The sequence below is a fragment of the Haliotis rubra genome, unplaced genomic scaffold (genome assembly GCF_003918875.1).
Source record: "Haliotis rubra isolate DU_JTF1 unplaced genomic scaffold, ASM391887v1 Scf400, whole genome shotgun sequence".
Classification (NCBI taxonomy): Eukaryota; Metazoa; Mollusca; class Gastropoda; order Lepetellida; family Haliotidae; genus Haliotis; species Haliotis rubra.
The window spans coordinates 281,836-302,823 of record NW_025767081.1 but is presented as its reverse complement, the minus strand read 5'-3'; the positions used below and the strand labels follow the sequence as shown (position 1 = coordinate 302,823).

Below are 20,988 nucleotides of genomic sequence, written 5' to 3'. Positions count from 1 at the left end.
TGAACCTCACATGAATCTCAGGGATGTGGGCTTGAACCTCTACATGAATCTCAGGGATGTGGAGCTTGAACCTCTACATGAATCTCAGGGATGTGGAACTTGAACCTCAACATGAATCTCAAAGATGTGGAGCTTGAACCTCTACATGAATATCAGGATGTGGAACTTGAACCTCAACATGAATCTCAAAAGATGTGGAGCTTGAACCTCTACATGAATCTCAGGGATGTGGAACTTGAACCTCAACATGAATCTCAGGGATGTGGAGCTTGAACCTCTACATGAATCTCAGGGATGTGGAACTTGAACCTCAACATGAATCTCAAGGATGTGGAGCTTGAACCTCAACATGAATCTCAAGGATGTGGAACTTGAACCTCAACATGAAACTCAAGATGAATCACAACTAAGTGGAGCTTGAACCTCCTTCTTACAATTTCAGACAGCATCTGTGAAAAATTCCAAGTTCTGTGGGACAGATATAGCTTCCACTCCACTTGCACATTGTAACACCTGGGGTATTTCCCTGGTTTGGAACCCTGTAAAGCCTGGGAAATTACTTGGTTTAGAACATTGTAACCCCTGGAGATTCCCTGGTTTACCCACAAATCACAGAGTAAAAACAAGACCTGGCTGCCAGACTCACCACAACTTTCCTTCTTGCCTCAATAACTTCTTCCGCTACCTGATGCACATAGTCGCAAGTTTTGAGGAACTTGCGGCCACTCGGGCACCGGAAATAAATGAAGTCGAAGAAGAAGATGGGTTTTCTGAATGTAAAACATAAAAGACAAAAGATAAGATGGGACATATTCTTATTTCACATACCACAAAGATTATTCAACTGTTGGCTTTGCCACAAAGGTAAGGTGTCCCTACTTAGATGGTGTAAAGATTCAGCGATACGATATGAAGCCCACAATACTCAAGAAATACAGTTTGCTCTACCCCCACATGTAGTGTAATAAAGTTTGTTTTTGTCTGGTACTAATATAGTCAAAGCTGTATTTATCTAAGCGCCTTCATGTTAAAAAGTTTCGGGCCAAATACATTATTTCTTATCCTGACACAACACAGAAATGTTTCACTGGATTTTGATTCTATAACACAGAAACTTAACCAAACCTGAAGAGGTTTTCAATTCTTTGAAGAGAGTCGTCCTTGGGGTACATATATGAAAATGTCCTGTGACAGTTGTATCAATGTTTTAATAAAAATATTGTACAATAAATAAAATCTTTTTTATCTATTATACGGCCCCCACCTCGTGGAGTTACCTCCCGCTACGCATGCGCAGCCAACCAGGTAAGCACCTTGGCCCGTATCATCATTCCTTCTGCTGAATAAATCAGTGAACAGAATTGCGGGGAGGCGGGAGTGGAATACCCCCAAGGACGACTCTCTTCAAAGAATTGAAAACCTCTTCAGGTTTGGTTAATTCTTTTTCATAGAGATTGTCCTTGGGGTACATATATGCATAAACACAGACTCCCAAAGACCAGAGGCCAGGGAGGAGGGAATTCTGTCAAAGTACACACAAATAGCGATCGCTAAGAATAATGTAACAGACGCCACAATCACTCACCTGTCACATGTCCCGTTTTGAGCTTCAGCGAGAGGCATGATGGGAGGGTAACCGACAGGGAGGAAAGGTACTGAGAGTCGACCTCGCAGGTTAAGCATAATGAGAACGCACAAAGTGAGAACGTAAACAACCCCACCCACCTTGTGGTCTATCATAGAGCACCGTAGGGAGGAAAAAACACTCACTACCACCATAATCTCCGTGAGAGAATCGAAAGGAGGTTATACACCCAGCAGCGGACATATCAATAAAACACAATTGAAAGCAGCGTCAACTAAACCAGATAACCAAGACTCACTCAGTCAGGGTGGCAGGACACTGTCCACTGGAGAGAAAAGAACGGCCAAAGCGTGCACGATCACGTGAATGTGTATCGAGCTGATAGTGCCTGATAAAAGTGCTAGGCCGGCTCCAAATAGCGCAGAGCATATCTCTGCAATGGGTAGTGCCGATGCAAAGCTTTTGACATGGCTACTGCCCTGACCGAGAGCCTTCAAGGCTTGCCCTTAGCCTGATAAGCAGCACAAATGACCAATACAAGCCAGCGAGACAGGGTCTGTTTGCTCGCCGGCACCCCAGCCTTCCCGCCACCGTAACAGCAGAACAGATGGGTACCCGTGCGGATCCCTTGTGTTCGTTTGAGATAGACCTTGAGAGTCTTTCGGACATCCAACGGGTGAGTGCTTGTAGGAGAGGTCCCTGATGTGGAAGGCTGGGTAAGAGTAGGAAGTTCGATAGGAGCTGTCACATGGAAAGCGTGATCGACCTTCGGGCGGTAAGTATCTGGGAGGCGAATACTGACACGATCTGAATGGAACACAGTCAGCTCCGGGTCTGACGACATAGCATGTAAGACGCCGACCATACGCCCAGATGTTACCGCCACCAGAAATACAGCCTTCCATGTTAACAACTGAATGGAAATAGCCGATAGACGTGGGAACGTAGGACAGGACAGCCAATCGAGCACAATTGACAAATCCCAAGGTGGGCTGGTTCGCCTGACAGCAGGTCGAACCCAATCCGCGCCAGCTAAAAAGCGCTGTACGAGAGGGTGCTGCCCCAGAAGAGCACCATCGACAGGGGTGTGAAAAGTGGATATAGCGGTGTAGTAGCCACGAATGGTCGAAGCCGCCAGGCCTTCTTCCAAACGAGCTTGCAAAAACTCCAATACTCGGACTAAATCCGCAGAAAAGGGATCTGCAATCCCCCTATCTGAACACCAGCGTGCATAGCGGGACCACCTATCCTCATATTGAACGTTTGTCGAATCCCGCCTCGAAGCCAAAATTGTGTCTGCAACTGCTGCAGGAATTCCGCGTGCTTCGAGGCTAGACCTGACAGAGGCCAAGCCACCCACTGAATCCTTGGATTGGGGTATGGTGCGCCGTTCTGAGTGAGAATGTCCGGTCGCAAAGGTAATAGAACAGGAGGCTGAGCCAGAAACCTGAGAATTACCAGAAACCAGCTCTGTGATGCCAAAGCGGTGCCAGTAGCACAAGCAGCCGAGCTGGCTGGGTGGACAGCTGGGAGAGGACCCGGGGAATGAGTGGTAACGGCGGGAACGCCGAGAGCACTTTGCCCGTCCAATCCAGCAGGAAGGCATCGGAAGCCATTCGAGAGCAGAACACGGGTATCTGATTCGTCCCGCCGGACGCAAACAGATCCACCTGGAACGATCCGTACAACTGGGGATAACTCCGAATACCTGCCGGTCGAGCATCCACTCGTGCGGGGCCAGGATCCTGCGGGGCCAGGATCCGGCGAGAGAGAGCGTCTGCTCGCACGTTCTCCAGCCCCGGGAGATAAACAGGGAGTACCTGACAGTCGCACTGGTAGCACCAGAGGACAAAAGTCCCTCTCCCGAAGGAGCTCTAGGGACACCATGCCGCCTTGCTTCAGGATGTACGTCATGGCCGTACGGTTGTCCAACTGAAGACGAACCACCTGGCCCTGGACATGCTCCCGGAAGCGCTCGAAAACCAACCGCACAGCTCTCAGTTCCAACATGTTGATGTGAAGGCGGGCTTCGGCTTTGGACCAGAGTCCGGACACCAACAGACTGCCCAGAACACCCCCCCAGCCCATGAGGGATGCATCGGTTTGAACTGTAAGAGCTGGCGTCAGGATTTCCAAAGGGACCCCCTTGGAGAGATTCCCAACATAGGTCCACCACTGAAGGTGAGGAGACAACCACCCGGGGACTGTGAGACTCCGCTCCAGGTCCTCCGAGTGAGCCAACAGACTCGCCAAAGCTTGCTGTATAGGGCGCATCCTCAACCGCGCCCGCCACACTACAGAGATAGTCACCGCCATATGGCCCAGTAGACGGAGCCAAGTCCGTGCTGGTGCCTGGGGCTGGGAGAGGAACGAAGACACCATCTCCCGTACTCTGGTGACCCGGTCGGGCGACAAGGAGACAAGATCCTTGTGAGTTTGGAACCGCACCCCGAGAAAAACCAAGTCCTGGGTGGGTACCAGGTCGGATTTCTTGAGGTTGATGATCCACCCTAGTCGAACTAGAATGTCTATCACTGTGTGAGTAGAATCTAGGCTCGCTGGCTGTGTTAGCGCGATCGAGCGAGGGTAGCTGGCACTAACATAAGCATGGTGAACACCCTGGGGGCAGTGGATATGCCGAAGGGGAGCACCGTGAATTGGTAATTCATCCCGTTGTAAGAGAACCAGAGGTACTGCTTGAACGATGGATGAATGGGCACATGTAGATACGCATCCTTTAGGTCGATTGACGTGAGCCAATCGCCGGGCTGAACAGAGGAGATCACCGAGCGAAGTGTCTCCATCTTGAAAGATGGAACCTCTAGCATGCGATTCAACCCCTTGAGGTTGAGAATGGGACGGAACCCACCGTCTTTCTTCGGAACGAGGAAGTACGAGGAATAAAATCCCGCCTGTTCCTCGCCCGGTGGTATGCGCTCTATAGTGGACTTGTCCAGCAAAACCTGAACTTCGTCTCGGGCAGACCTCCCGCGCCCGCGAAAAGGCTGGGAGCCAGACGAAGAGGTCTGCTCCTTGCCCTTACCCTTGGCGGGACGGCTCCTCCGCCTACCCCTGCCCAGCGGCCAAAGCCAGCCGGCAGACTCGGGTGTAGGCTGCACCCCGGAGGAGGAAGCCGGAACCGGAGCGCAGGGGCGAGAAGCCCGCGGGTGCTCCAACAAGGCCTTAGAATCCTTGAAGGAGGTAGCTGCAGCGGCAGCCTCCCGGATGACCTGCTGGGCCCCAGGAAACAACGTCGCTCCCAGACGGAAGGGAAGGGCCAGCAAGGTCTGCTGTGTAGCTGCCGAATAGCGAGACGTCGACAGCCACAGCTTGCGCATCCCCATGACTGCGCACATCACCGCAGACGCCGCTGACCGCAAGGAGTCGCGCGCTAGGTGGGCCTGAACTTCGGATAGTTGGCGTTAAGAGAACGACATGCGGGGACACGTCCCCAGCGTTCCCCTCAGCCTCCAGGGCCGACCTCTGAACCGAGGAGAGGTAGGCCTCGTGGATGACCACCCGTACCTGCTGCATGGCATTCCGGTAAACTTCCTCGTAGGGGGGGCCCGCGAGGGCAAACGGTGGCACTAAACGCCCTTGCCTGGCAGCCGGAACCTCCCCCCAGGGCGACTGAAGTGAAAACACACTCATCGACCACTGGCACAAAGAACAGGGAATCGTCCCCCAGCTGGTACCTCTTGACAAGCTCAGGCAAGTCAAACTGGAGGCGTGTCCCAACCAGGAGAGGATCCACGACGTCCTGCATCAGGGTTGCCTGGCAGGCGGAACTCAGCTGAGTCCGAGCGGCTGGTAGGCACCGCGGCCTGGGGGATAAACTCAGCAATGCGTTGCCGTACCTCCCGCAGAGCCGTCGAGAAACGGAAAGCGCCCTCCGGCTCCTCTACCTCCCCGAGTCAGAGGCTGGGTCTCCTCGCGAAGAGGACCCGAACCCCGACCCGGTGGGAGGCCTAGCACCAGACACAGAGGGAAGGGAAGAGCTGAAGGAGCTCCCCACTTCAGCACCCGACACCACACTCGAACCCCGGTCCCGAGACGCGGGAGGAATACCAGGCAGAACTGGGACCGCCGCTCTCATGGGGCGGGACGGCGCAGGGACCGGAACCCCAGGAATCCTCAACGGACCCTGCGCCAACAGGGCTCGGCAATCCCATCCCCGGACTCTCCGTCCCCTGCTCAGAGTGGGCAAGGAACTCCTGACGGTGACCTCCAACCGACTCATGAACAAGGGACTTCACTGAGTCCATGTGCTGCTGAAAAAGCTGTGTTATTACGGACATGTCAAAACCGCTGGGAGCAGTAGAAGGCTCCTTACTGCGCGACTTAGGTTTTTTGCCTGCCTTAGGTTTTTTGGCCTTAGACGGGGGGACCTGGGTCAGTTCCCCTCCCGCCTCTCGCATTTCTCTATAAAAGAGGAAATCAGCAGCCCTCCTTTTCTGGGCTCGGGGGGAGAAGCCCATACACAGTTCACATATGTCGGGATTATGTCCAACTTTCTCAAGACAAATGAGACACTTGTCATGCTTGTCTGCTCTGGGGATACTCTGTCCGCAGACAGAACATCCGGAAAAAACCTGAAAGCAAACACGCAAGCATGTAGCTAACAGCGGAGCCAGCAGCATGAATATACACGTACAAAACATTGAAAATTACGTGGATGCAACCACGGGAAGAAATACTTGGTAAAAACGCAATATGACAACCACGTAGCACGCTAAACTTCCTGCCACGGCAAAGCAACACGTGCGAAAACCACAGGAAAGTTAGCGTAAAATATTTAATACAAAGTCACAATTATGAGACAACCGACCACAAAGCCTTACTGTTCCATTCATAGGACAAAATAAAGACCATACATACAGGTGGTGGTGTCCCAGACATTATTCTCTTTAACTTCGTTTTAGTGAAGGAGTTCAGCTCTACTCTACACATCCGTTCAGTGGAGTGACAGCAGAAGGAATGATGATACGGGCCTAGGTGCTTTCCTGGTTGGCTGCGCATGCATAGCGGGAGGTAACTCCACGAGGTGGGGGCCGTATAATAGATAAAAAAGATTTTATTTATTGTACAATATTTTTATTAAAAAATTGATACAACTGTCACAGGACATTTTCAGCGCAGAAAATGCATATATGTACCCCAAGGACGATCTCTATGAAAAAGCATAAACTCTCCTCTGGGATAACTCCAGAAGAGTGAGTGAGTTTAGGTTTACGCTGATTTTAGCAATATTCCAGCAATATCACGGCAGGGGACATTAGAAATGGGCTTCACACATTGTAACCATGTGGGGAATTGATCCTGGTTCTTCAGCGATTCTAGTGCCTACTAAACATTTCAAGGATATCTGGACGGCTTGTGGCGTTTCCCACTTTGGTACTTTAGTGATGATACCTAATGGATGGCCTCCCACGACTTCCATAGCATTTATTTATGATTGACGCTTGCTCAACATTACATGGGGATGTCTGGATGCGACCCCTATGACTTACATCTAGAGACAAGCTATTTCATGACACACACCTAGTGACCACTACCATACAATTGGGGTCTGCCATTCCCAATTGTCACAGACACATTGTCACCTGTCTCTTGGCAAATTAAAGGCAGATGCTTCCATTGACTGCAAGGGTCTTACAGGGGTGGAAATAACCCATTGCCCGACGTCCGAGTCCAGTGATTTTTTTTTTGTTGGGCAAGCAAATTCGTATATCACACTGTACCAGTATCCAGTTGACTTTCCAATGTTAACTATGTTGTTTATTTAAAAAATCAAGAAGAACACGGCCGGTAAAGAGGAAACATTATCAGGGCAAGTGATTTTACATGTGCCACTGTACCGGAGTACACTAGAAATTTTAAAGTTATTTCCACCCCTGTCTTAGGCGAAAGCCACTTCGCAGCTCACAGCTGGAAACACTGAGGAGATCTGACTTCTTAACTATCTGGACTTGAACTACGATCACTCACTCACTCAAACAGACAGACTAACAAGACTACTTACAGAGAACGGGCAGACCACATATTTGTCAGGTTGTTGACAGCCTGTATGTATGGATGATTCTCTCTGAAACAGACATAAGTTAAGTTTCCATATCATGCAAACCATATTCTATTCTCTCTGGTTCAATATATTCTATTCAGATTAACATGTTCAGTTCTATTCATATTATTGGGTTCCTTTCTATTCAGAATTAATGTATACACAGGCCCACTGTGCATACATATACATGTAATGGCGATTAAACAGCCTGGTTAATTCTATTTTAAGACAACATAACGTTACTGTGAAAGTCTATGGCAAAACATTTGGTCTTGTGTAATCTTATTGGTAGTGCCACCAGTGGCTGTCATGAGTTATCTCCCTTCTATGTCCGTCCTGTTGATCAACAAGATCCCACCTCTCATATCACTTGCATTTTCTTCAATCAAAACGGCTGCATCAAGTCAAGACAATCTGATGAATAATCTCTATTGTAACATAGCAGGTCTTACCTAACAAATCTTATCAGATCACTAAATAAGCAAGTTCACCAATGTCTGCCCAGCAGTTTCCATGTTTACAAAATGGATGTCAATACAGTTTTACCATGTTGACTGGACTATGCATAGCCACATCATGTGAGCCCAAAAATAACTGACATTCCAGGCAGGTTGAAACTATACTTCTATTCAGTGTTTGCAATTTGCTTTAGAATCTACAGGCCCTGAATGAAATCTGCTGGCCCCTTTTGTTAAAGTCAAACTAATAAAACCAAAAAAAGACTACACTGTACACAGTTCAACACGGTTTCTACAAAATCAGTCATCGAAGTCTGTGGCACAGAGAGACGTTTTTATTTGTCTGGTGTTATAGGACTGTTATAAGAATGGTGTTCACATTCTTATATGCAAAGCGCTGAACTACCAGGAAGTGAAACTGTAAATTATCATAACATGCTGGATCATGGACAATTCCCGAACGTTAATAAAGGAAAAAAAAAAAGGGAAAGATTCCGGTTGTAAAAATGACAGATAATTTAATGAAGGCCACAAGGGCCTGCAATATTTGAAACTGCCGGCCCGATACAATAACAACCGGCGCTGGGCCTCTAGGCCGGCGATTATTTCGATCGCTGCTTCTATTGTCCATTAAGTCCCTTGCTTTAGGAAGAAGTTGTGACTTGAGCAAGAGAGGTAATAATAACTTGTCCCATTATAAGACCTGTATACATGTATACCTGATGTTAGTGAGATATTCTTAATATTAGAAACACGTCACTCGTGTATTGGAAAGTGTTAACATTGGCCTGGAGACAAAGGCTGGTGGTTCACTGTCTGGTAACATTCATTCAGCCTTAAGGATAATACAAGGACTAGCCGGATCAGAGTCAGTACAATGAATCTCAGAGGGGCGTCCATGTTAAGATGCAGCATGATCAGGCTCGCTGACTTGGTTGACACATGTCACTGTATCCCAATTGTGTAGATTGATGATCACTGGATTGTCTCTTTCAGACTCGATTATTTACAGACCGCTGCCTAATAGTTGGAATATTGCTGAGTGCGACGTTAAACAACGAACCGCAGAGCTCCAGATAAGAATTAGGTCATGTGGGTACTGTACCCACTGTATTTTTTGGGAGTGGGTATTATGAATGTTGGGTGGGTATTTCATTTTCCGTTACGCACTGCTTTCAAATATGTGCGTATTGCAGTCATTTCACTCACCTAAGTATTATGTCATTGAGTAAGTTTACTAAGCAGGTATGTTCTGCCTCATGTCATACCTAATCAAAACCAACTTAAATATAATGGAAATGATTTCATAAAAAATCACTCATCCTATACTGACAGTACAACACTTGTCCTATACTAACAGTACAACTTGATAGCAATCAATGTCTTTTTCATTACAAAAGCGATTTTTATAAATATACTCTGTACGCATTTGTTTTAAACTTTTTGCGTATCTAACATTTTAAATGTGTAAATGGTATGCAACAATTATTTTTTCAATGCGTAATTGGAAATTTTCTATGCTTATTTTACCCGGATACGCAGCTTTTCTGGGCCTCTGAAACCAACCAACAAAATATAGATCTATTGTTGAATAATTTTGATTTAAAAAATCAGGTGGCCAGGCTCGCTGATTTGATTGACACATGTCATCGTATCCCAATTGCGTAGATCGATGCTCTTTCTGTTGATCACTGGATTGTCTGGTCCAGACTCGATTATTTACAGACCACCGCCATATTACTGGAATATTGCTGAGAATGGCGTAAGATAAAACTCACTCACTCACTCACTCACTCAAAAATAAATCCTATTTCACCCCGCTTCACGCTATAAATTATAGAGTTTGGTGACAAGACTTACCCATCAGTCTGACAGTTGCTGGTCTGAGAGAAGGCACACCTCAGTAAGATGTCAAGGGCACAAAGACTAATGACGTTGAACACTTCAAAGGTTTTCCCTGTTTTGCAGGTTTTGGATATTTTGTCCTGCAGGCAGATGATTTCAACATGAAAAGCTTACGATGCTCAAAGGAATACATTGACTGTGCTGTAATCTGATTGACTGAAAAACATTGTGCAAGGTGATCTGATGCTAGAAATCCTCTGTACTCACTGTGTATGAATGAATTTTAAAAATAGAATTTCAGTAGGAAAGTACCATGTTCCCCTCCTTTAATTCTTAAACAACTGCAAAGGAATTAACACGCTTATCGTAAAACTAAAACTCACTCACTCACTCATACTTTCACAATTTCTGGTGTCCTCTGCTGTGATATTGCTAAAAGCGACGTAAAACTAAAACTCACTCACTCACTCATACATTCACAAATTTGTTTATGGATGTATTTGGGAACTTGTATCTTGTTTTTTTAAAGTTTTAAAATATATAATTAAGGGACAAATGCTCTGAAAATAAAGTCACCAACAAAAAAGTGATGATATCAAGTACTTACCAACAAAATATCAGTAGCCTGATTATTGATTGAAAAGTAAGGTTTGAGGATGTCGAAATGGAAAGCTGGGGTGAGAAGGCGCCGACTCCGTGCCCATCGGTCTCCATTGGCAATAAGCAGCCCTTCCCCCAACCAGGGCACGCCCATGTCATACGGCCCTGCTACATACTTTCCCCTGGGCTTCGGCTCTGAAATGAACATATTAATACAAGAGTGGGGAAATAGGAATCTTAATTATTCCACATCTACAACATGTGTGTGCAAGTGCATGTGCATATGTATGTGTGTGTTCAAGTGTGAGTACCATCTTTCACAGCCTTTTGGTATTCAGGTTATATGGTTTACGTTTATCACAAAACAATTCAGAGAAGATATTTACCCTGAACATAAACTGTCGTCAAACTGTTCATCATTTTTGGTTTTTTCTGGTAAAGTGTGTTTTAACGTAGGGGGCAGACACGTCAATGTAACAGCACATCAGTTAGCCACTGACCCCATTGTTAATGTTTTTCTGTTTGTTTTCTGCCTTAGATTAATCTTAATGAACTATCATAACATTAAAGCACTGGGACACAAGCATCCTCATACTTTGCACTTGCAAAAACTGAATCAGCCCCTTCACTATCCTTTCCTCAAAGCCTGTAAACTCTTAGCATGCCACTCTGCACTTCAAGTCTGAAAAACATACTTTCAAATCCTTCTCAAAAACATTTATGAAACAGATGAAACAATTACAAAGTCTAAGGATTCTGCAGCTGTAGATGCATCAGTAATTGTAAACCATCTATCTGAGGACAGGTGTCTGACAGCACCAAGTAAATGTAAACCATCTACCCGAGGACTGGTGTCTGGCAGCATAAAGTAAATGTAAACCATCTACCTGAGGACTGGTGTCTGACAGCATAAAGTAAATGTAACCCATCTAAACCTGGTGTCTGACAGAACCAAGTACCGGTAAATGTAAACCATCTCCCAGTACCACAACAGGTGTCTGGCAGCACAAAGTAAACGTAAACCATCTACCACAGGACAGGTGTCTGGCAGCACAAAGTAAATGTAAACCATCTACCTGAGAACTGGTGTCTGACAGCATAAAGTAAATGTAAAACATTTACCTGAGGACTAGTGTTTGACAGCACCAAGTAAATGTAAACCATCTACCAGAGGACTGGTGTCTGACAGCACCAAGTAAATGTAAACCATCTACCTGAGGACTGGTGTCTGGCAGCACCAAGTAAATGTAAACCATCTACCTGAGGACTGGTGTCTGACAGCACCAAGTAAATGTAAACCATCTACCTGAGGACTGGTGTCTGGCAGCACAAAGTAAATGTAAACCATCTACCTGAGGACTGGTGTCTGGCAGCACAAAGTAAATGTAAACCATCTACCTGAGGACTGGTGTCTGACAGCACCAAGTAAATGTAAACCATCTACCTGAGGACTGGTGTCAGACAGCACCAAGTAAATGTAAACCATCTACCTGAGGACTGGTGTCTGGCAGCACCAAGTAAATGTAAACCATCTACCTGAGGACTGGTGTCAGACAGCACCAAGTAAATGTAAACCATCTACCTGAGGACTGGTGTCTGGCAGCACCAAGTAAATGTAAACCATCTACCTGAGGACTGGTGTCTGACAGCACCAAGTAAATGTAAACCATCTACCTGAGGACTGGTGTCTGGCAGCACCAAGTAAATGTAAACCATCTACCTGAGGACTGGTGTCTGGCAGCACCAAGTAAATGTAAACCATCTACCACAACAGGTGTCAGACAGCACCAACTAAATGTAAACCATTTACCTGAGGACTGGTGTCTGACAGCACAAAGTAAATGTAAACCATCTACCTGAGGACTGGTGTCAGACAGCACCAAGTAAATGTAAACCATCTACCTGAGGACTGGTGTCTGGCAGCACCAAGTAAATGTAAACCATCTACCTGAGGACTGGTGTCTGGCAGCACCAAGTAAATGTAAACCATCTACCACAACAGGTGTCAGACAGCACCAAGTAAATGTAAACCATTTACCTGAGGACTGGTGTCTGACAGCACAAAGTAAATGTAAACCATCTACCTGAGGACTGGTGTCAGACAGCACCAAGTAAATGTAAACCATCTACCACAACAGGTGTCTGGCAGCACAAAGTAAATGTAAACCATCTACCTGAGGACTGGTGTCTGACAGCACCAAGTAAATGTAAACCATCAACCTGAGGACTGGTGTCTGGCAGCACCAAGTAAATGTAAACCATTTACCTGAGGACTGGTGTCTGGCAGCACCAAGTAAATGTAAACCATCTACCACAACAGGTGTCAGACAGCACCAAGTAAATGTAAACCATTTACCTTAGGACTGGTGTCTGACAGCACAAAGTAAATGTAAACCATCTACCTGAGGACTGGTGTCAGACAGCACCAAGTAAATGTAAACCATCTACCTGAGGACTGGTGTCTGGCAGCACAAAGTAAATGTAAACCATCTACCTGAGGACTGGTGTCAGACAGCACCAAGTAAATGTAAACCATCTACCTGAGGACTGGTGTCTGGCAGCACCAAGTAAATGTAAACCATCTACCACAACAGGTGTCTGACAGCACCAAGTAAATGTAAACCATCTACCTGAGGACTGGTGTCTGGCAGCACCAAGTAAATGTAAACCATCTACCACAACAGGTGTCAGACAGCACCAAGTAAATGTAAACCATTTACCTGAGGACTGGTGTCTGACAGCACAAAGTAAATGTAAACCATTTATCTGATGACTAGTGTCTGACTGCATCAAGTAAATGTAAACCATCTACCACAACAGGTGTCTGACAGCACAAAGTAAATGTAAACCATCTACCTGAGGACTGATGTCTGGCAGCACCAAGTAAATGTAAACCATCTACCTGAGGACTGGTGTCTGACAGCACCAAGTAAATGTAAACCATTTACCTGAGGACTAGTGTCTGACAGAACCAACTACCGGTAAATGTAATCCATCTACCAGTACCACATCAGGTGTCTGGCAGCACCAAGCAAATGTAAACCATCTACCTGAGAACTGGTGTCTGACAGCACCAAGCAAATGTAAACCATTTACCTGAGAACTGGTGTCTGACAGCATAAAGTAAATGTAAACCACTTACCTGAGGACTTGAGCAGAACTCTGACAGTTTCTGGGTGATGTAACAATAACACAGGAAGGAATGGTCCTGCCCAAATCCTTATAATCTTTGGAGCAACATCTCTCATCATTTTGAAGTCATATTTAATGCCTTCTTCATTAGGCCCTGGAAACTGGAAGGAAATACAACTTCAATACAAGTACAAACAAGATGTATGCTGTCTGTTAATGAATCAGAATGCATTAAATTTTCACAAAGATGAGAATACAGATCAGTATGGGATTATTAGTGAACGACATTTTGTCGTGACATCTTTAGCTATGAACACAAGACATGGCATTTTTAGCAGCTATTGTTCCCATTTGCATAAACAGATGCTCAATATAGTTGTATTGTATGGTCCAGACTCATGAACTTCTTCAGACTGCCATTGTATAGATTCCACTTAGGTGATCGAATCACACAAACACAGGTATGATGAAGACAAACCAAGCCACATAATCAAATGAACATGGATTTGTTCGGTTCCTGGCATGTCTTAGGGAAACAACTCTGCAAAGCTCTAATTTGCAGCACCTGAGATGATGACTGGCTGCCAAACACTTATCGCTGCGTAACAAATTATCGCCAATGCATCAGTATCACGCATGCACAGATCTGGTCAATTCCGGTATTTTTCCCCACGGTATTTGACAACAATAAAGGACAGCAAAAGAAAATTCTTCACGTCAGTAACATTAGAGCAAAATGAAAGATAAAGCTATGAACCCTCTAAAAAAAATTTAACTTAGTCAGGGGGATGTCAAACAATCCATAGAATAGTAAGTTCAAGTTCGCAAAAGTCATTAATTGTTTGATTCCATAGCTACTGTAAAAAATTACACAACTAGTCACACAATCAATTATTCGAGGTTACTTTATGATATAAATATATATTTTATGAATGACATGAGAAATTCTGAAATAGCGATAACTGTTACAGTTAGTTGTGAGAAAACATCTATTTGTACTGCCATGATTCCCTTCTGCTGTGTTGTATAAAAACATGATCGGTAGTACTGAACGGATTCGACACAACAGTGAATAGCTAATTATGTATCATAATTAATTCTGTTTCACTAATTTAACGATGGTTGGAGTAATTTTGTAAATACCTCTAAAATATGGCAATAACTGTTCGGCAGCCAGTAGGCCACTCCACCCCAAATTACAATGAACACATGTCAGGATACTGTTAATGCAATTAGATCTACCAGTGGCCCTGTACCAATACACTGTAAGCAAATTGTACCGGGCCAGGAGTCTGATGACAACCAGCATGGATGACAACAAAACATTGATGAAATAGCTAGGCTGCTTATGTGTCACAGAAGTGTGAGATGGGTTCGGGTTTTTTCATAGCTATTTGTCACCTTGTGTAGAGTTCCCAAAAAAGGGTTGAAGGACTGTTCCCCAGGAATGGCGTTGTATATTCTCCTGAACTTTATGAACTTGAGAATACCACAGATAGCCTTCACAGTCAAATATCCCAAGGAGGCGATAATGATCGTGTTCAAAATATTAAAATTGAAAGAAGACTCCTCCATGTTTCCTTCGTACTTGTAAAACAAAAGGACATATATTCAATGTCTAAGGTCGCACTGACATTACATTCGTTGATAACGCACAGTGAAAATTGAACTATGAACAAACACTGCTTCTGAGAGCCATAGATCAGCCTGTGTTTGAACTACTTATTTACTTGTACGCTACACTATGCTGTGCGCTTTTATAAAACTACGAGACAGGAGCCAAGTTTTGCTAACTTCGGTGCACCCCTTGTGCTCAAATCGGTGTTTGGAGCGTGTAGTGTTGCCCATTCGTGACCAACTCGTGTTATTCCGGGACAAGCCGAAAGGGGCGAGTTGTGACGAATGGTTATATTCCGGGACAAGCCGTCTTCTTGGAGGTTACGGAAAGGGACGAGTGGTGAAGAATGCCTCGCTATTCGGCTTGTCCCGGAATAACACAAGTTGGTCACGAATGATGCATGCCGTGACCAAACTCTGTTCTCTTGCAAGATATGCCATAATACCGATATTACATAACCAATCAATAAAGACATCCGTCCCTGTTACATCTCTCGAAATGTACTCGCGTGCATGTGCATATTCTTACATCTGTCTTATAAATATAAAGTAAAAGTAAAGTCTCTGATTTCACTAAGTCAATATTTCTTGACCAAACATAAAGGTCTGCTACAGCACTATTTACATACTCTAATCTACACTTTCATAACAATTTATTCAAAGCGCTATGATATGTTACATTTACAACATTAATTCATGATAAACTTTGAAACTCCATTCATTATACAGTTCAAACCAGAGACCGTATAATAATCCTATTATATGTATTCAAACTTTTATTCGTTCTACATTTTAAAATCTAGGCATTATGCATTTCAAACTTTTATTCATCGTACCATTCAAGCATTCATTTATTAGTTTCATTCTTTAGATGGTGAATGAACAATCAACCAATTAATTCAATCAGTGTTTGTGATTTTACACCTCAATTGGTGTTGAATGTCAGACGTTGGATATCGTTGTCTTAGTATTTAAACAACAAAGTTCATGGAATTCGGTCGTGTATTTGTTGTTATTTTTTATATATAAACTACAAATCAACAACGTCGAATAATGTCTCCAATCATTCATAGGTACAGGTCATCCAGTGGATCGGGTACCATTGAGTACGGTTGATCTAACAATTGGATTCGCAGAGGCGGGTCGAGGATTTTGGATTTCGACAATTTCAGTAAAACAAGAAATTACTGCTTTTATTTTTTTATAATCTATCAATTTCTTTAGCTAGCTTTATAGATAGACGATCGCAGACTCCGAAGTATAGGCAGCGAGAAGCTCAATGGTACAGTATATAACATTTGAAGGTCATATGTAGCCTGGTTCACCGAGTATGCTGCGCTGGCGCAAAGGCAGGGTCATATTGTGTCTGTTAGGTCAAAGTCTAGGGGTGTTCTACTTGCCACATGCTGTATCGCACGAACAAATCTAAATTTATTGCATGAAGTAAATAATTACTGTACTCAGTCATCAAAGGTCGTGTGTGATAAATATGCTTCTCAAACGATTGCTACGTATCACAACAGTCAGTTTGTCAGGACATGACAGAATAACACTGGGGCAAGTAATCGAGTGTTCTTTAACGTCTTTTAGTAGTATAGCTAACATGTAGGGTTTCTTCGTACGAAATAAGGAGCATAAAAGAATATTGAAGACTTTGTGGAAAAACTTTAGGGACCGTTCATAACTTATGGCTAGGGGGGTTGAACCCATTTTGTTCTGGTGAGGTAGGGGGGTCACCCATTTTGTTCTGGTGAGGTAGGGGGTCATCATTTTGTACACATGTACTAGGGGGTCATCATTTTGTACACAACATTATTAAAACATTATGCTTAAAAAATATGGGAAGGGAGGGGGAGGGGTCATTGATTTTGTACATGACATGCAGGGGGTCACTTACTTTGTACATAAATTTGGGGGCGGTTCACTCACATTGTAAATGCTTCTCCATAAAAAGCATCATCACGCCCCCTAGCCATAAATTATGAACGGTTTGCTATTTGAAGCAGTTGTCATATTAATTGGTATGTGAGTGAGTGAGTTTTGTGTTAACCCACTTTTAGCAATATGCCAGCAATATCACGGAGGGGGACACCAGGAATGGGTTTCACACATTGTATCCATGTGGGGAATCGAACCTGGGTTTTCGGCGTTACGAGCGAACGCTTTAACCGCTAGGCTAATTGTTAGGGTATCTTCCCATTATGACTACTCCCAGTATGACTACTCCCAGTTTGACTACTCATAAACATAAACATATAATGGAGCGCCCCTACACTTAATAATGTACTGTACCTGTATAGGTGATTACTCCCAGTTTGACTACTCTGTGAAATAAACCTATAAGGGAGACTCCCATGGCAATGATTAGAAGCCAAATGTATCGGGGATCTTGTGATCATTCTTGTTTGTTTTGATAATTGGACATAATCCCTCCGATCCATTGTTAGGTATGTTGACACTTCTATTGAAATCCAGGTAACGAAGAATATATATCATAATGAGTGCATTATAGAGCTATATCAAACAAACTATTTATTTACCAAGCACCCACAAATTCATGTTCACTATTAACACTGAATTTTGACGTGTGGGCATTTTCCACAAAAAAGGCTTATCATTTTTCACTTTTTTCAACACCACCAGCTGTTCATTTTTGGCATATGTTTGGACATATATCCTGTATAATCGAGACTTGTATATACATTATATAGATTAGAGGCGATGGTGTAGCCTTGAGGTTAAAGCGTTAGCTCGTCACGCCGAAGATCCGGGTTCGATTCCCTGCATGGGTACAATGTGTGAAGCCCATTTCTGGTGTTCCCCTTTGTGATATTGAAGGGGCGATGGGGTAATTTAGTGGTTAAAGCGTCACTCGTCACACCGGGTTCGATTCCCCACAATGTGTGAAGCGACCCGTGAAGGTCCGGGTTAAAATGAGCCTTCAGTAACCCATGCTTGTCGCTGACTTGGTTGATACATGTCATCGGTTCCCAATTGCGCAGATCGATGGTCATGCTGTTGATCACTGGATTGTCTGGTCCAGACTCGATTATTTACAGACCTCTGCCTAATAGCTGGAATATTGCTGAGTGCGGCGTTAAACAACAAACCCAGAGCTCTAGATAAGAATTAGGTCATGTGGGTACTGTACCCACTGTATTGTTTTGGAGTGGGTATTATGAATGTTGAGTGGGTATTTCATTTCCCGTTATAACAAGAGTCATCAGAAGATGACATATCCCCATTAGGCTTCCCCTGTCACATCTTTGAAAGAACAAATCATCTGACAGTTACTTAAAGTCCAGCTTGATTTTTTAGACTAAGTGCAAATCGTTTCCATGGAAATCATGAAAAAATAAATGACAAAATCTGCAAATAGCAAAAGGCACCACTTTTGAGAAGGGGATTTGGGATCTGCCTCACATATCTGCCAAGTTTTGCTGAAAGATATTAAGAAGTTTTCGCGTTGTGCTCCGGAAACAAAACCCATCCCTTCCTTTTGCTGAGACTAAGTTCGAAACATTTCCATGGAAACCGAGAAAATAATAAATCACAAATATCTGCAAATAGCAAAAGGCACCACTTCAAGATCTGCCTCACATATCTGCCAAGTTTTGCTGAAAGATATAGAGAGGTTTTTGAGTTGTGCTCCGGAAACGAAGCCCACCCCTCACTTTTGGGATTAAGTCCGAATCGTTTCCATGGAAACCGGGAAAAATAAAAATGCCAAAAATCTGCAAATAGCAAAAGGCACAACTTTAGGATCTGTTTGATATATCTACCAAGTTTTGTTGAAAAATATTATACGGTTTTTGAGTTGTGCTCTGGAAACGAAAGCAATCCTTACTTTTTGAGACTAAGTCCAAAATGTTTCCATGGAAACCAAGAAAAATAAAAATGCCAAAAATCGGCAAATAGCAAAAGGCACCACTTAAGGTTCTGTTTCATACATCTACCAAGTTTTGTTGAAAAATATTGAACGGTTCTTGAGTTATGCTCCGGAAACGAAGCCCACCCCTCACTTTTGGGACTAAGTCCGAATCGTTTCCATGGAAACCGGGAAAAATAAAAATGCCAAAAATCTGCAAATAGCAAAAGGTACAACTTTAGGATCTGTTTGATATATCTACCAAGTTTTGTTGAAAAATATTGAATGGTTCTTGAGTTATGCTCCGGAAACGAAAGCAATCCTTACTTTTTGAGACTAAGTTCAAAATGTTTCCATGGAAACCGGGAAAAATAAAAATGCCAAAAATCGGCAAATAGCAAAAGGCACCACTTAAGGTTCTGTTTCATACATCTACCAAGTTTTGTTGAAAAATATTGAACGGTTCTTGAGTTATGCTCCGGAAACGAAGCCCACCCCTCACTTTTGGGACTAAGTCCGAATCGTTTCCATGGAAACCGGGAAAAATAAAAATGCCAAAAATCTGCAAATAGCAAAAGGCACCACTTTAGGATCTGTTTGATATATCTACCAAGTCTTGTTGAAAAATATTAAACGGTTCTTGAGTTATGCTCCGGAAACGAAGCCCACCCCTCACTTTTGGGACTAAGTCCGAATCGTTTCCATGGAAACCGGGAAAAATAAAAATGCCAAAAATCTGCAAATAGCAAAAGGTACAACTTTAGGATCTGTTGGATATATCTACCAAGTTTTGTTGAAAAATATTGAATGGTTCTTGAGTTATGCTCCGGAAACGAAAGCAATCCTTACTTTTTGAGACTAAGTTCAAAATGTTTCCATGGAAACCGGGAAAAATAAAAATGCCAAAAATCGGCAAATAGCAAAAGGCACAACTTTAGGTTCTGTTTCATACATCTACCAAGTTTTGTTGAAAAATATTGAACGGTTCTTGAGTTATGCTCCGGAAACGAAGCCCACCCCTCACTTTTGGGACTAAGTCCAAATCGTTTCCATGGAAACCGGGAAAAATAAAAATGCCAAAAATCTGTGAAATGCAAAAGGCACCACTTTAGGATCTGTTTGATATATCTACCAAGTTTTGTTGAAAAATATTGAACGGTTCTTGAGTTATGCTCCGGAAACGAAGCCCACCCTTCTTTAAGACTAAGTCCAAAACGTTTCCATGGAAACCGAGAAAAATAAAAATGACAATTATCTGTAAATAGCAAAAGGCACCACCTTAGGTTATTTTTGACATATCTACCAATTTTGGTTAAAAAATATCGAACGGTCTTTGAGTTATGGTCCGGAAACAAAATGATTACGGACGGACGGACGGACGGACGGACGGACGACGGACGAGGCGACGACTATATCCCACCGCATTATATGCCGGTGGGATAAAATTAAGACAAATATTATAGGTTATATCTCCAGAAAATAAAAAGCTATTCAGTTCCAGAGCCTTCTATGTCACTTGCTAATGGTCGATTATGTCACGTGGCATTGATATTGGACGCTCTGAACCCCAGACCTTATCTAGATGTCACGTGTTATTTTGTGTGCAGATTGTGCAAATATCTTAATGTACTATTTCAGAACTCCCGACGGATTTTGAAAGATGCTGAATTTAACCCGGTTGCACGTTAATTCAGGTGTTAACAATTTCCATTCATTGAAGTTAACTGTTCATTATCTGTTACAGACTCGATGTTGTTACAGGGCTATTGCAAGCTGAAAATTACGATTGTTGAACATACGGGACATTATGATTGGTCTGCAA

At 43.7% G+C, this 20,988-nt stretch overlaps 1 protein-coding gene across 2 annotated transcripts in view; it reads right to left on the bottom strand.

Annotated features, from left to right (window-relative positions):
• Positions 1-15,474, bottom strand: part of LOC124287462 (ultra-long-chain fatty acid omega-hydroxylase-like) — a 102,800-nt gene extending 87,326 nt beyond the window's left edge. The window contains exons 1-6 of one of the 2 annotated variants that reach the window (XR_006901273.1): positions 15,083-15,468; positions 13,692-13,842; positions 10,557-10,744; positions 9,965-10,089; positions 7,608-7,670; positions 647-770 (exon numbers count right to left, since the gene is read on the bottom strand). Coding sequence is in view for 1 of the 2 variants with exons in the window: in XM_046724015.1 (XP_046579971.1) it covers positions 7,608-7,670; positions 9,965-10,089; positions 10,557-10,744; positions 13,692-13,842; positions 15,083-15,256 (701 nt within the window). In the remaining variant the exon portion in view is untranslated. Of the gene's footprint in view, positions 1-646; positions 771-7,607; positions 7,671-9,964; positions 10,090-10,556; positions 10,745-13,691; positions 13,843-15,082 lie in introns of both variants that reach the window. The other variant, XM_046724015.1, reaches the window with a different exon arrangement.
• Between the last annotated feature and the right edge of the window lie 5,514 nt (positions 15,475-20,988).